Genomic DNA, 17,789 nt, shown 5'->3' with positions numbered 1-17,789 from the left:
CATATGAATGAAACAGAAACAACTAAAAGTTGAGTGAAAAGTTATACATAGATTATAGGGTTTAATAAAGCTGTTTCAACCGTTAGGAGCTGATATGCCAAGCTTACCTTTTTACTTTCTTCACAGGTATGGTGTTATACTAGTTTAGAGTTTTCTTATGCTTATAGGGGAGATTTCACCAAACACAACGTAATCCACTAAGCGATAAGGATTTGGAGCTTCTATATGATCTAAGATAAGGTCATAGTCCAATGGAAACAAATAAAATACCCCCTACGACTTTATGGGACAACAAAAATTTCTTATAACAGTAGAACCATTGCATGGTTTAAACATGGTATTCGCGCAGGAACTCAATGGTGAATTCCAATTGTGTTAAGCTTAGAGTGACTTTGAATCAAACGAGCAAGCAAACATAGAATGGACATAAATGCATCAAAATTGCGAAGAGCTAATAACGCTGGCTGCATTAGAATACGAACATTATTCATTGGGAAGGCTAACAAGTGACAATGACAAATGTGTCCAACATCCTAATACGAAAGAGAAAGTTAACATACAAATAAATTGAAGCCCGCAAATATTATAGTATGAAGAATAATATAACAACTGTATCTAACGCACATACAACAACACGGTTTCAGACTCTTTATTTATCAGTAAAATTGGCATCCCATAGCTCAGCCAAAGTGTAAAATGAATGGCAATCGAGCTCAAGCCTTCTGAGTACTCTCCTTTACCTAGCTCAACCAAAAGCCGTAACTAACTATATATATAAGCCAGGCAACAGTAAATCCACTAGAGAATTGCATACTGAGCATGTACCTGCCATTATCGATGTCAGAAACCAAAGTGGCATTAGATTTCCTTGGCTCAATCCACAGCGTGATCACTCAAGCCTTAGTGAAGAATCATCTTCCATTGTCCACACAAAACCAGGCATGTCCAACCTTGGCCCGGCAATAGTCCTGTATATATAAAGCTTCTCAACTGGACAATCATCTGGCCTTGAATCTGGAGGTCCTCTTTCATCAATGACTTCAACGTTGAGTCTTGGCATTTTCTGACCCAGTAGCTTACATGCTCCATAACTCACCGAGCAGGAGGACATCCAAAGGGATCGCATTGTCTCCAGCTTTTCAGCATTTGCCAAAAGGGCCTTGTCACCAAAGGGGCAGTCCCTGATCTCCAGCTTCCTAAGATTATCACACCCTGATAGCACATGATGAAGTCCCAAATCACTATCTCCAGCAAAAGCCACAGATAGCATCTCCAGCTTCTTACCACAAGTCCCGATATACTCGAAAACACGGTCAGTAAGAAGACCAGATAGGGATAGGCGTTGAAGATCCTTGCATTGCTCTACAATAGCCCCAAAACCAGAATCCAGGGGTTCATGGGTTAGATAGTCAGGAGTCCGAGGCTCAATAATACAAAGCCGAAAACGAGTCAAATTAGTCCTGTTCCGCGCAATTGTATGTAGGGCTGCATTCGACATTTGACGACAAAAATATAGAACTGATTGGAGCTTGGGGCAACCTTCAGACACAGAGACAAGGCCCTGTTCTGTCAATGCAACATTTGGTTCTAAACCAAATGGGTCAGAAGGAAACACCCTTAACTCTCTTAGATCCTTACATGATGCAGCAAGGGCATAAAGACCAGCATCTTCTATGTAATCCAGCACCTGTAGCAATCACCTTAATTAGCCAAGAGTTTATAGTATGACACTCTAGACAGTGAATCAGAGGCGTAATATAAACATGGGACAAGCAATAAATAAAGGAAACATCATATAAATCATACATACCCATAATCGCAACAAATTTGGGCATTGACTGATAAGCTTAATAAGATCAGAGCTTTGAATAATAGCATAACTCAAGTTTAGCGATGTTAGCCTTGAGCAGATGGGGTAGACAGCTGGAAGGTAGGATGGGAGCACATCCCAAAAGCCAGACAAGCTCTTCAACTGCTTGCAGCCAGAAAATGCTGCTTCCAGGTTTGAGAAGACCTCTGGTCGCATCTCAGTTGAGTAGACTCCTGTGCCTAACTCAACCAGCTGAGGACACTGGAGAAGTAGGTTGGGTAGTCTATCAAGGGGCACGGCACGATTGAGACGGAGGGTCCGCAGGTTGGGACACCTCCCAAGCAGACGCTCTAGCGCAGATAAACTCACCTCATTGTTTAAGCAAGAGATGTTAAGTGAAACTAATGACGTATAGGAATCAGGAAAATGGCTTAGCCAGTGCCCACTAAGGTCCTCCTCCACTTCACTCTCTTGCAAGTCCAATTCCCTCAAATTCCTACAATGCACAAGCACACAGTAAAGAGATTTATCAATGACAGTGTCAAGACACTTCAGTTCATAAACTGGCATCCTCTGGGTTTCTTAAAGAAAAATGTTGTACATTGAACAACAGAGCCATAATTTAACATTTAACATCGTTATAGGCAACGAACCCAATATGAGCATACCATCCCATTCAACACAGACGCACCAACCGTAAAGCAAAAGCTAAGAAGAAACTGATATAAAGTTTTCCCATATGGTTCAGACCACCGCCTCTAATCCGTTATCAAACAAAAAGTGTCCGTCCCTCTAAACATGTAAGTTTCCGTACAAGAATAGACGGAAAAAATACAGGAATATATTTAACTATGGATTTAATTGAAATGCACTGTCAGTTCAAACTTTTAGGCTGTGTTAACTTGTCAATCAATCATAAAATAAATTGTCACATCATAAAAAAATCATTAATAAGCAGCATAATTAATTTAAAAAAACAGAAAGAAAAAAAATCGGGATGCAAGTGAAATTAATAAGCGGAGAAAATTAACTCTTCAAAGTTTAATAATCCTAACAAGCCAGTATTGAATACCCCAATTCCCGATGGCAGGAAAGTGAAATTAAAAACAACAGCAAAATAACAGTAATATAATAATCTAAGAAATGCAAACTTACAATAGTCATTTAAACCAAGACTTTGCGAAATCTAAACCCCATAATTACATCACAGGTCAAATAACTAGCCATCCATAATCAACCATACTCACGGTGCCAAAATTTCACAATTTTTTACAAATAGCGCCACAACCACAACACAAACCACACGGAAAACGGATCTAACATACACCTGAGAAAACGAATAAAAAATAACGACACGTCTCTCAAATTCACCACAACGTCCGTTCCAAAAACTCACAAATAAAAAAGTTCAAAAAACATAATTTCGATTTGAACGTCTGATCTTAAGAACTACTACTAAGTCCTAACTCGAAGACGTAGTTAAAATCCAAAACTTGATTTAAGAGAAACATAAAAGAGCCAAATCTGAGCATAAAAACGGCGACAGAGAGTGCCGTGGTTCACATTAACCATAACGCAAAACGACGCTCAAAAGGCAAAGATCCGAACTTGAGGTTCTTCCGTCAACAAGAGAACAACACGTCAGCAGCTATAGCAATAGCAATAGCTGCCTACTTTTCCACTAGCAATCAGAATCCAGAAACTCCAGCAATGTATCGTTTCGTTTGACACTACTAGGAGTAAAAGAGAGAAGAAGAAAAGGAAAGAAAGAAAGAAACCTGCAGTTGGCAGCAATGGCGGCAAGTCCATCAGTGGTAAAACCCTCACAGGAAGTGAGAACCAAGACCTTGAAGTTCTTGAAGGACTTAGCGATGAGTTCCAAGCTCTCGTCGGTGATGACCATCCTCTTGAGCCTGATTTCTTCGAGGCAGGGGAAGGCGCGAGCCATGGCGGCGATCCAGGGGCAGACGTAACCTCCCCAGCCATCGGGGACCAAATTGAAGTCCGCAAAGTGCGGCTTCCCTTTGAGCGCAATGGATCTCACCTCCGGGAACCGCTTGACCACCATCAGAGGGCTCACCGCGTAGCAGTTCCCCACGAACACCTTCCTCCTGCACCACCTCTCGATCTCGTACCATGACTTACACACCAGCGAGATCGCGTTCCTGTCCCTCTCGTTCCATATGAACGAGAACACGTGCTCCAGCACCTCCTCCGGAAACGAAAACGTGTACGCCATTCTCTGCATAATACTAACCCCAACCAAACGCCGTCGCTTAACCAACTCACTAACAACCACGCCGAACCACTTGCACTGTTAGATCTGAAACGCCATTAACACCAAGCGAGACTACGAGAGTGGTAGTATGTAATAATAATGTGTCTCTGTTTGTGTGATGTGTGATGTGTGATGTGAGGGAGAGAAAGACGGATAAGGAGTTTAAGTTTATGCTTATGCTGCCCGGTAAGGTTAGAATTTAACCATGGTTAAATAGGAGGTGGTGCCGAACCGAACTATGAACTACTGAAACTGGTGATGTTTTGTGTCTGAGCAATTATGAAGGAGACACGTGGTGAGAGAGGTGATAGGAGCCGTTGGATGAGAGGTGTGAGAAGGATGGAAGAGGAGCCGCAGAAAACGGGTGTACGTAAAAGCCGTGGACCAAATGGGGACGAGATTTTTCCTTATATGTCGTTGTTATTTTCTCGCGACTCGTCGGGGGATGGGAAGACCGACAGGGTTTTATTTTATCGCGGAGGGAGGGGGGTTTGGTAAAGTGTTATCATGTGTACCGAAGTGGGTGTGGAAGAGAATCTCATGATTCGCGTTGCACGGCTGGATCTGAAGAGATGGGGGGACCACCCGCGATGCACGGATATTATAGTATGTTTTTCGGACTCTCGAGAGAAAAAATAAAATAAAAAAGTTTTTGTGTTAAGAGGGAATGAATGATATGAAGTGGAGACTAGAAATCATGACATCATGGCCGTCCAATCATATGTGACTGTTTCATTCTATGATTTCTAACAGTCAGATATTTGTTTCCGGTTTCTCACACATTTCGTATCAAACTTGTTTTTTTCTCACTCATCTCTCCCCCTCGAAAGAAAAGGCTAGGTCCACTTTATTAATGCCACCATACACACTAATCTAATATGATCCATGCCATTATTTACCATATGCTTATGGTACCAGTACGAATCAGCCTGCATTAATGACCTTATCGTGCAAATGTCAAAATACATACTATCCATCAATTAAGGTATTATGGTTAACCTATGAAATAAAATTCAACTTTAGGTTACATTTTATATACGAATGATTATATTATGATAGTTACTATTAACTAAATATAATTTATATAGCTATTAACTAATTATAAATTACTCTAATTAAGTAGAAGTCATATAGCAAATAAATTGTATATTTACAAGTATAGTGTCAATCACGCAAAAATTTAAAAACGGAATGAATAGAGAAGGGAAAGGCAAACTATTATTCATCGGCGCTAACGAAGGATCTTAGAATTAATTAAAAGTATTTTTGGTTGTTAGATGAGTGTGATGGTGACTTAAAATTTAAAAAAAGTGCAAAACTATTGGAGTACCAAACCCCTGAATAGCATATAAATATCTCCAGTTACCGTATTGGTTCGTGATCTTCTTTTCCCCTTTTTGGTAGATGCTGATCATAGATCTTTGGTTAGTTAAATCATATTATTATCTTAAGCTCACCTGACAAGCAATTCTCTATAAAGTTGATTAGCACAAGTGGCGATATCCAATAAGAAATCAAGTTTAGTAAGGCAAGGATTGATTGGTTTTTATCCTTGGTATATATTCAGTCAAATTCTATTTCTAGATAGCAAGAATTCCATTATCTCAACCTACCTCCAAAGCAAGCAGGAAATATAGAATTCAAAGCACCAACCTCTTCTTTTCTCCTTTGTACATACACACGTGTGTTTGGAATGTATTCCCTCTAAACTCATTTAATAAAAATTAATTAATTTATATTAGTTAATATCATTTGATTTTTCTAATTTCAAAAATAAATTTATTTGTAAAATATCTTTTATTAGAATTTGTTATCATAAATAAAGAAGAATCATTAAAAATTAAATTATAATTAAATAAAAATAATATTTTAAGAATGATAACATAAAATAAAATAAAATTAGTTAGATTTATTTATATTTAAGTGTAATATATAAGATTATTTTTTTCTTATAGGAAGTATTATTTATAAAATTCACTTTTTGACGCGCTAACATTTCAGGTCTGCTATCCAAAAAAATTAAAAATAATAAATTTCATTTAAAAATATTAAATAATTATATAAATATTTCATTTATATATTTAAATTTAAAAATAGACTAACTACTCCCCTAATTAACTCTATTAACTACATATCGGTAGAGCTATAAAAAAATAGTTAGGAGTATCTAATCTAAATTATATAAATTGTACATTAACATCTCATTGTTACTAAAACGTAGATATTCAAAATTCGGCTATGATGGCCACTTCACCCTTCTAGAATAATGAAAATATTCATGACGATAAAAACACTGAATTCTTTGTAAATAACTTCCAAATTTTTTTTTTTTTTACCAAATCCTAAATAAATTACTCGTGTTATCATCTTTATTTAAAACATCAATATTTTTTTGGTTGTTTTTCACTTTTCTAATTTATCGTCTTTTAATTACTTTATTCAATTGAAAATATATTGTTCTACACGAAAGTGAGTAAAAAGAATTTAAGGAGTTATAATATGTCATTAAAATATCATTCAATAAGGTTACTTTTTTACTCGTGGTAACGAACAATTTTGGAGTAGTTTTCATTTTCAATCAAAACTTGGATAACTAAAATTAAATGCTCATTACTTGCTATTACGAGTCTTGGTTTTGTATTTTCATTGTATAGACTTAGACTATGCGCTTGCTTAACAATTAAATGTATACCTTTAGAAGGTACTTAATCTTGTCAACAAAAGACTCAGTTAACAAAAATCGTGCTAATATAAAAAAAAAAAAAAAGGGGGTTTAAATTTTGCAGGCAATGTAAAAATCTTATTAATAACTAATTTGTTAGCATTTATATAAACACTTTAAATTTTAAAGTGTGTCTTGATTTTGATTTGATAAATCTCGAGACGTAATTTACCAAAATTTTATATGAAAATAATGTGCATTTAGATTTAAATACTAAAAGAGCATTTGTTAATGAAGTAAGAGGAGAAGGGAGCAATCCGTTGGCTTTGTAATGGAAACGATTAAAGTAGAAACAACCTGCACGTTGCATCTCAATCAAAGTTCTCCTTCTCTCCCTCATCCTCAAAGCTCATTTTAACTTTTTTCACAGTGTACGGTCTATATATGTATATTGTAGTTCAATTACAACTCACACGTATCCCAACAAAAGCTAAAGCCTGACGCCATTTCTTCTCCCTCTTGAAATGATGAAAGTGTGTGTTTGGATACGTGACACAGTGAAACGAAATCAATTTTTTTTCACAGTCACATTGAAATAATTCTTTGTTGATTCTGTTTTTTTTTTTTTTTACAATTACATCACGATTTTGACTGTCAAAATCAATTCCAAAACTATTATTACATTATTTTAGTAAACGGCAAAAAGTTTTCCCAAAAATAATTACTATAAACGAGTTCCGCTCAAAACCTATGGTCTTAGGTAATGAATTAACAAACACTTCATTAATCTCTTTCTTTTTGTGTTTGAACTATGAACTCCAATAATTTGTATTAAAATAGTAAAGCGGGAGCTTAGTTGTCTTGCACGTATAGTTCAACATTTTTTTTTGGTCAAGAAATCGAGCTTATGATTTTAAAATCGCATTAATGAATTGAGATAATTAATCTAATGAGTTTAATATTAAGCCCACGCACGGTTCTCCGGGATTCTCTCTCTCCCTCGAGTGGAATTAAATTGCCTTCAGCTTTAATATTAGTATATGCTTGCTTCGTATAGTACTGTTTAAGGTACCCTCCAATTTTATCGACTTAAAAAATGAATCTGACAATCTGTCAAAAAAAAGAACCTGACAAAAGAAGAAAACAAAATTAATTAAAACGTATATGAAGTATTAAAAAAAACAGTCTTATACAATTACACCGAGAAAAATAAATTAAAATAGCGTCAAATTTGAGAACAAGTTTGAATTTTACGGAATAGGATTGGTTTTGAAATTTTGTTTTTGGTTTGTGGCTTTAATGGCTGAGGTTCACTATTTTTTGTCAACGATAGAACTTCAGAATTTAAAATAATAATAATAATAATAAATTATATATATAATGTTTTTTTGTTGAAAATAACACCACAAATATTTAAATAAACTTATTTAGATTTTATGATTGTGTTAACTTCTACACGTGAAGTGGCACATCCAATGTCAAGGATTGGAAAGAAGATAAATAAATGAAGCGAAATAAATGCGAGGAGGAGATAGAAGAAGAAGAAGCATGGATCCATGGGAATAGAGCGGAAAGCATGCCGGAACACATGCTGATCAAATAATAGAAGGCAAAGGCACATTCAGGAACTGTGCCAGCAGACAACAACACAATCTCCTTAACAGAATGATCCATATATAATTCACAATTCATCATCTACCCAGATTATATACTTGAGGTGGGTGTATTTATTGATTTTATATAGGCGTTACAGATCCTCTAAATCCAGGTCCTATTGTTGATGCTTGATAATAGCAAGATCCTATTCAAAAATCAAAACTAGCAGCCTTTGTTTCACGTTTTTCTTGTATGATTTGCTACCTATTTTATTTAGTAGATATGCATTATGGTTTGCAAAAAAAACTAGATTTATTTAGTTGGTATACATTATATTTGGCCAACTCAACATGTTAGAATTTTTTATTTTGGATGAAAATGCAAATTTTGATGTTCCTACAATTTCTATGGTAATCAAAATTTAGTACATCGTGGTTTAATAGTAAGGTTGCTCTATGGTTAGTAGGATCCATAGACTATGGATTCAACTAGACAGAATTGTCTCTTCATTGCTTCTTTCTTTGGCATATATCGTTACAATCGTATTTTCCAATCAATGATGGGATTAAGTGTGCCTTCTTTAATGGGTGCTGGTCAAGTTAATGTGACTGAAGAATGGACTGTCTCTCTCTTCTAACTCCAAGTGCCCTAGGCCTGCAGGCCAATTGTCCAATAACCTTCAACAAACCATGGCCATCGCTCATGAACTGTCAGGGATCAATCATCATCGTCTTAATGGCCTTGACCATACATATCTTGAAAGACATTTTTTTTTTCTTTCAATAAATAATCGTAAGAAAGTTACTTTAAAATTATCGGTTGAGAGAGTTCCACTAAAAAAAATTCTTTGAAAGAGTTTGTCTTAACACCAAGATGCTCGATCAATTTCCACAAATGCCATCAAACCATTCCCCAAAAGTATATAACTTTAATTTTTTAAAACATTTTTTATTTAAATTTTATACTCATGCATCTACACAAAATTTGTATTCAGATTCTTACACTAGTGACTCCACCAAAAAAGATTCTTACACTAGTGTTCATTTGAGAATGTATTAATTGCCAAATGAGAAAATAAATATTTGCGTGTTATTATTCGATTTTTCATTAAAACGTGCAATTAGTTTATTTAAAAGCGTAATAATGCAAATTAGCTCGTAGGAGACTACTTTCATTTAACAAGTTTTTGAATTAAAATTTCCATCAAGATACAAACTACATTAAAATTTAGTAGAGAGATTTATTGTACTTGATAATCTTATTGAATCAAGTTCAAAAGGGCGTGTCAATTAAAAAAATCGACATTTTCCATTATAAAAATACATAGTTATTAGAGTTAGAATGAATCATAACGAAGATTTAAATATCACGAAAAGCTTATAGAAGAAGAAAATATTTTTAAATTATATGTGGAATTGGATTTTTTCTTAAAAAAAAAGTATTTTCTGTCCGAATCATGAGAATTAGTAGATTAGTAGTCCAATATAAGACTCGAGCATTGATAATTGTCAAAAATTCTTATATGAGAGATGTGAATTTAAATAATTATCTCATATTTTTTCTTATTTTAGACTTTGCATATGCCTTTTTTATGTTAATTTGTGAATTTGTTATTTTTTCTTTAACTTGTCATTTTGCTATTTTGCTAGGTTATATGCGCTTATTGATGAATTATTTAGAAATTTGAAATGAATTGAATTGTAATTTGGAGCAAATTTTTGTGAAAGCTTGAAGTGAAAAATATAGCTTAAGTGTGCTCAAGTTAGGAAATGAGGGCCTAAGTTGAAGTGCTCCTTTTTGGATAGATGCAATTAAGTTGCATAGGAGATATAAGCTCAAGTCAAATAGTTTTTGGCTTAAGCTGAATTGAGACACAAGTGCAGAATTGCAAAATTGAAAAAATATGCTAAATTTCTAATTTTTTTTGTTTAAGCAAATCTTCACTAAAATGTAGATTTTTTGGGATTGTATAAATAGATTTCACACTCATTTGTGAGTAACACGTTTTTAGCTTGTAAAAATCATTCCTTTGAAAGAAAAGGGGCTCTCCTTCCTCCTTTCTTCCATTTCTTTTTTCCATCTTGCATTTTGGTGTTATCCATGGGAATAGGTAGCTAGATTTTGCATTTGCTTGGGGTTAGATTGTAACTATAGTTCAACAAATCTCATTAAATACTTAGAAGTTCATAAATGATATTATAAATACTTGTATAGAAAATACTTGTATAGAAAATTTGTCTCTTATAATAGTTCAACAAATCTCAAATAAAATTGTTTTTCATAAATGATGCATGTGATTTACACTAAAAAAAAATATAACAAGACAAAATCTTCAAATTAATTGTATTTTATAATATGTAATTTTAGGGAGGAGGTGAAATTTTATTGGGATTTAAATATGTTTTTGGATTCTGTAAGTTAACATTCTTCATTTTTAGTTCATCCAAGTTCATTTTTCTAATTTTAATAATTGTAACTAGACATTTTTCCAATTTTTGTTCCCATTAGTTTTTCTGTTTATTTTTAGTCATTATAAGATTGTATTTTTCAATTTTAGTCCCTTTAAATTTATAATTTTTTTATTTATAAGAATTCAAAAATTTATAGAAATGAAAATTAAAGTTCAAGCCTGCAAGGACCAAAATTCAAAAAATAAAAATTTATAAGAATTAAAAATGAGTAAAATATCTTATAGAGATTAAAATTAAAAAAATACAAACTTATAGAAACGAAAATTAAAAAAATAAACTTATATAGAAAAAAAAATATTAAACTTACATAAACTAAAATATATTTAAACCTATTATTCGCATGTAACTTTCTAAGTGTAACGAAAGCTTTAGTCATTTACATCACAAAACGTTATCGTTAATAAGTTTAGCAAATTAAGCCGTGTAAAAATTTGCTTTAAGTAATAAAAAACAGTTGGGGGTGTGGATTGAATAGCAAGGCAATATCAAGATAAAGACTTTTGTTGATTGGCCCATTAAAAACTTAGAAGTATTGGATGACCATAATTTGCAGCTCAAATGAAAGTGAAGCCAATCATGGAGATTAGGTGCACGTGATCGAAAGCTATGTTCTTTTATTATGTGTATGTCAAATGGCTTTTTCAGTGGTGGAAGGGTCTCTATCTTATCATTAGTGACAGTTTAATCCCTTCAGTTTTGCACCTCTATCTCCCATCTGCATACGTAATACGTTTACCATGCAATTAAAAAATCTAATACAGTAATACATCCTTAACTAATGTACGTAATATTTTTCATAAAGAAACTCAAAATCGAAGGTCAAGGATGGTTCTTGAGATCAAGCCGGAAATTAATGTTGCTAACATTTGTTGACCTCCAAACACACTCCAGAGGGAAGAATGAAAAAAGAAAGTCGTATTTAGAACTGCACAAGATCGATACAGCTGCAAAAGATAATTGACCACTATATATATTGAAGTTTCAACAAACTCCACTCCTTGGAAGAACACGTACGTTGGGTGGCTTTAACAAATTTACATTGGAACAAAATGACACTTAAAGTAAAGCAAAGTGAACTGGGTGGGAATATTCACGAAACACGACTTTATTTTTAAAATCGTCACTCAGTTTTAATACTTCATTTTTGAAGTTTTCATTCGTAATCACGACTTTTTTAATTCTGAGAATTTATTCAAATTATATCCTAGTTTGGTAATATGTCATATGACTTAAATATATTCCTAATTCATATTATATATAGAATCATAAATTCCATATTGTAGGATTAGCAGTAATGAAAAACTGTAATGTTTCTTACAAATAAAAATCATAAAAGTATTTTTTATATGTATTAATAAAAAAAATTAATATTTTAATGTGAAACAAAGTATAAATAAAAAATTATAAAAGTATTAGTTGCTTAACTTTTTCATATCATTAGAGAAAATTTATGCAAGAGCTGCTAAAAAATAAGATATTTTTCTAAAAATATACGTGACTCTGTGGGAAATATTTATTTATTTATTTTTCTAAAAATAAGATATTTTTATAGCTAAAAAATCATGAGACTATTGTTTCAAAGCCTAAATGTATATTTTATTCCAACATTTTTTTTTCATATGAGGATCAGGAAATTAAAAACGTGTCACTTGTTAGTATGCTTAAGAAATTGAACTATTTATCAAGTGCGTTGGACCTTGTTTTAGTCTTTATAAAATAATTATGTTTTGATTTTTTTCCCTATAAAAAATTATTTATTTTTCATCTCTCTAAAATGTACCATTATTGTTTTTAGTACATATAAAATGAGTAAATTTTAGTTTTCGTCCATTTAAAATACTTTTTTTCATCCCTATGAAATCTGAATTTATATACTAATTTTGGTCCCTAAATTTCATTTTAAGGTAGATAAATAACATTTATTTTAAAAATCTACAATTTTAAAAAATATCACATGCTGGGTGTTATCTTATATTACAAAAATATAACATTTATTAATGGGTGTTATCTAGGATGGTCAATTGACTTTTCGTTAAACACACAAGCAATTAAAAGAGAAATCTGCATTATGGACAAAAACAAAATTTTACTTTTCGAGGAATGAAAGTTAAAGAAATTTTTATATAAGGATTATTTTATAATAACTAAAAAACATTTAAATTATTTTGTAATATAAGATAAAATATCCAAAATAAATATCATAAATTGATAGCATTAAAAATGTTCATAAGATCTTAAACATTCGTGATTTACAGTTTTTCACCATCTTTAAAAGGAACACATACTTTATACTTCCTTTTTTTAAAACAGCATACTTTTTACCTTAACAAGTGCTTTATATAATTTCTAATGTGGCTTTGATTTGCTTGAAAGATAATGAAATATTTCACTTATTTAATTTGTCCATCTAATCTCTCTCCCTCTCTTTTTTTATATCAATTGTCCATCTAATCTCTTTATATAAGTGATGGATATTATAAGGAAAGAGTGAATACTCTTATAGTCTTATATCAAGACGGACACCTTGTTTATGTTTAGAAACTGATCCATCTTTTACCAATTTATTATTTAATCCTTTAAATACTTATTTATTCATCCCTTTAACCAGACACATGCTTCTCACGTTGAGTTTAAAGTCTTACAGTTCAATATCTCTAATTAATTTAGTTTTCGAGGAATTAATTATGCCTGTACCTTGAATAAACACTAAAACTTTCGTGACAAGATTAACAAACTCAAGGGTTGTTAATAATGATTTCGGCGCAAATCGTCAAAATTAGGGGGCGGAAATTTGTTAAACGCATAGCATACATAGAATAAAGGAATCAAACTACATAACAAAACTAAAATTTTAACTGGTGGTCATTATCTCTTTGTTTGTGTCTCGCTCCCGGTGTCTGCATGCATGTGAGAGGTATCTATTAGTACTGGCTATAGTAGGGCCCCCATGGACCCATTTCTCTAATGGCTCTGTATGTAAAAGAGAAGAAGCTTATTCCGTCAGTTTTTTTCAGCTCCTTGTTTCTGTTCTGAGCAAGTCAAAAAAGGAGGACATGATATATATACACCTAACCTAATCAACCTCACCCCCAAGTAGAAAAAGAATAACCCGGCAAATAATTTGCTTTTAATGTGCAATGAACCCATACCATGGTGATAACTCATAAGAGAGCGCAAACTGTACTAGAGTGGCAACAATGTACATGTACATACCCAACTTCAGTCACACGTTGAAATTGTTCTTCCTCAATCAATTAAACTAAGTGGTCAAGGTTCGATTAGCTGATGATTTTTTTCTTAAACGTTAGCTACTCTGACAAGAACCGAATTATTTTTTCCATCCAAATCAGGTTTATCTCAGCTGTTGGACAATCAAAAGCTATGATTTTCAAAAAAATTGTCATTTCTTAAAAATGTTAGAAACACAAGGCCGGGTAGTATTTAGTTGCTCTTTCAACCACCCACCTTATGAATTAATTAATTGATGTGAAGTTATTTCAAATTAATAAGTGATTTAGAATTGAAATATGAAATACTCGTAATTTGATTTTTTGCAATATGACCTCTATAAAAAAATCTAGGTTCTCTCCCTCTAGGATATCACCGCACCGCTATGCTATATTACAAAAGTAGCACCATGCATTGCATGCCTCCACCCAACCCATGTTCAATGGCCAGTCTTTTTCCCAAAGGTTAAAAGCTTATTCTTAGTTTGTCCACTACATGACAGATTTAAATCTGGCACGCTTAATGTCCCGTAGTCAATCCTTTTGCACATTCTTTGACAATTCGGATGATGAGGTACACCAAACTGTATTCACTTTTGCCCTGCTTCGTTCCCTTGCTTGACCACTTCACCATTTAATTTTACATCTCAATCCCTTTATGCTTTTTTCCCCCCCTTCAATTAGTTCTTTGTATGTACGTAGTTTCCTAATCTATATCCCACATTAAAAGGACTTTAATTTCAAAATATGTGGGTTAATCCATTCAGCTAGCATCTTCGTGGATCTAACTTTTTTTATATTCCAAACAGAACAAATAAAATATATTAATTACAGACATTTTTTTTATATAAAATTACTTCAGAGATCACACTCTAACTAATAATATTAAATAATTATCGCTAGAACCAATGTTCAACAAGCATTAAGAGGAATTATTTGGATCATACGTTGTTTTTTGTTTTAACGAGTCAGCTCATCTCCAATCTCTCCCTAATTTGCTATGAAATATATTGCTAGCAATTATATACATATACTATCATTTTCCACAACTGAAAGACGTAGTGAGAAGTGGTATTGAATCTTCCTAGTTTGACCACATTATGTGTGGTACATAAAGTAGTTAATGGGTAACATCATTTATTATAATTGTATGTGTTGGGACCACGCATAAATATAAGCGACTCTCAAATCTCCACCTCTCCCCCACCACGATCCATTCCCCCACACAAAAATTTAAAAGAATGGAAATAATGAAAACAAAACATGAAAAGGAAAGGATGTTAGAAATTTAAATTTTTAGCTTCGAGTCATCAATTTCGCTTATGAATTTTCTGCGGCATTTATCATGGTTCTGTGAAGCTTTTCTGTTCATTGAAGTCCACTGTGGTTCATAAGGTTCAACAGTACGTGAGGTGGATTCACTGGATTGGATGGGCATGATACTTTATTAATATAGTTATTTTAAAAAAATGTAAATAGTAGTATTACATTGCTTGACATTAGCTAACTTGTGTTTGAATAATTTATAAACAAACTACTAGTAAGAGAATATTAGGCTTGGATGTACAATATTGGGTCAAGTTAGTCTGTTTCAGTGTAAATCCATCAATTTTCTAACTTGCATGCATGATATTGGGATTTGTGGGCATTTTATTAATATGCTTTAATTGCAGTATTTTTTTTTTCAAGTAGGTGTAACTTTTTATTTAATAAGTCTTATTTATAATTTTATAATTTTTACTGAAATGAATAAAGAAAATATTAGAAAGTGTATTACTAACATTTATTTATTTTTGATAAAAGATATTATATTGAATTTCCTTTTCATGTGTTTCATTTTTACTAAGCATGAATCGAAAAATCAATTAATAATTGTATTCGCATTACATGTGATTTTGCATTGAAGAATGACCCTTGAAGCTTAAGCAAACACACACTTTGCCATATATGTTAATTTCTATGTTTGAATCCAGAATTTAAAAAGTGTTTATTGTGTTTTAAATATGGGCAAATCACTTATTTGTCTCTGACAGTGTTAAATGCAATAACCTTAACATGCTTTTTGGATGACATTTTTAATGTACGTACGTTCCAAATTTTAGCCAAATTCCGAAAAGACGCAGAAGCTACATATCTAAACACACGATTAGTTTTTTAAACTAAGAAAATTCAAAAGGTTTATGAAATGGTAACGTGCCAATCATATTACTCCAGCTGTTATAAATAATGTGAATTAAGGGATAATATAATAACATAATTTCAGAAACCAAAATGATAGATAGTAGTTAAATTTGTAGATTTAAATAAAACGAGTAGCAATTTCAAGGTTTTGATTAAAATATTTTTAGTTTGATGGACTTGTATATGACAAGTCATATTACAATTCTTAACACATCTAAAGACAAAGGAAAGTGATTTATCCTTTAAATATTGACGGGTTAGGACGCTCTTCGGTTTTTAGCTAGCTCTCTGCCTCTAGGTCTCTTTTCTTGCACTTTTTCTTTCCTTTTCTTGGCTGTCACATTTTTTCCCCTTGGCTATTCTGCTACCTTTGGAGACTTGTGTATTATGTAGATAAATATTTGAGGTGAATGCAATGTCACATTTCTCCATCTTCTTAAATTCGTAACTTGGTGTTAGTTTATGGTTATAACGCCTGATTCATGAACCAATGGTGAAGAGGACCACTCCTCCTGTCATCCAAGGACTACTCTATTAACCTTTGTCTATTGGGGACCATTTCTGGTGATATTGACTTCTTCGTAATAAGCCCTGCACTAGATTCACTTCCAAAGTGAAAGCTCAACTTTTTTCCACAATCGCATTTCCAGTTTTGTTCACTAATTTTGTTTCCATCTGACTCGGATTGAATGAATGGCCTAGGCCATCATTTTGTTCTTAAATCATATAGGTTGCTTTAACGAGAAGAACCAAAATAACATTTGGGATTTTAATATAATCCTACATAGATTTGCTTGAACATAAGTTCCATTTTTTGTTTTATTTTCTCTTTTTAGTCTTGGGGGCCAAGTACAACAACTGTTTGATATTAATTGGAAAACCCGAAGTGCCGCCATAAATCTTTGTTGGTACGATGTGGGATGGATGGACGTCAAGAACCTTCGCTTTCCTTTTCTCAACTCTCTCATGGATCTTCTTTTTTAATTGAAGTGGGTCATTGCCAAGTCTAAAAACAATTAATGAGCGTTTATATTTTATTTGCTCCTTACACATCCTTTTCACTATCCATGAATCTCTCTCTCTCTCTTTTTATTGAATGAAGTGGTGAGGATGACAAGCATGCCATAGTAGATTAGTAGTCAAGTGGATTGATAGTAAGTTCTGGAAAAGTCGAAAGTTTATGCAATTTCAAGTCTTCAACCAACACCGAAGGTCCATTATAATTTCTTAATAGACCTATCTGCTGCTCATACCATTCAACATTTCATGGAGAACACAACGAGAAGGTAAAAAAATATAAATGAATATGTTAAAGTAAGAGTTATAGTTTCATTCTTTTGTATAAACTGTTATGATTAGTTAAGTTAAAATAACATAAAATATAAAATGATAGATTCTACAACAAAAAATGGTGATGGATTTGTTACTTAAATAAGAAAAGTAGCATTTTAATTAGTATCACCGGTAATTAAACTCATTGCCTGACTATGAAATTCATTATGCATTCGATTGCTTAAAAATGTTGAGTGAATGATTTTTTTTTTATATAAAAACCAATATTTAT

At 32.7% G+C, this 17,789-nt stretch overlaps 1 protein-coding gene across 1 annotated transcript; it reads right to left on the bottom strand.

Annotated features, from left to right (window-relative positions):
* Positions 1-441: 441 nt before the first annotated feature.
* LOC114400132 (protein TRANSPORT INHIBITOR RESPONSE 1-like) lies at positions 442-4,282 on the bottom strand. The gene is made up of 3 exons (XM_028362429.1): positions 3,589-4,282; positions 1,811-2,306; positions 442-1,687 (listed from the first exon to the last, which is right to left on the bottom strand). Exons 1-3 carry the CDS (start codon positions 4,056-4,058, stop codon positions 890-892), a joined length of 1,764 nt encoding a protein of 587 aa, XP_028218230.1. The 5' UTR covers positions 4,059-4,282; the 3' UTR covers positions 442-889.
* Between the last annotated feature and the right edge of the window lie 13,507 nt (positions 4,283-17,789).

Source organism: Glycine soja, chromosome 19 (assembly GCF_004193775.1).
Source record: "Glycine soja cultivar W05 chromosome 19, ASM419377v2, whole genome shotgun sequence".
Taxonomy (NCBI): Eukaryota; Viridiplantae; Streptophyta; class Magnoliopsida; order Fabales; family Fabaceae; genus Glycine; species Glycine soja.
Note: the sequence above shows the minus strand (reverse complement) of the source record. Positions and strands in the feature narration are given on the sequence as shown.

Excerpts from the sequence above, each read along its gene's own strand:
- LOC114400132 (XM_028362429.1), bottom strand. The coding sequence starts at position 4,058 with ATGCAGAGAATGGCGTACACGTTTTCGTTTCCGGAGGAGGTGCTGGAG. Across the intron at positions 2,307-3,588 it reads GCCATTGCTGCCAACTGCAG|GAATTTGAGGGAATTGGACT; the intron begins GTTTCTTTCTTT and ends TGTGCATTGTAG. Across the intron at positions 1,688-1,810 it reads CAAATTTGTTGCGATTATGG|GTGCTGGATTACATAGAAGA; the intron begins GTATGTATGATT and ends TGATTGCTACAG.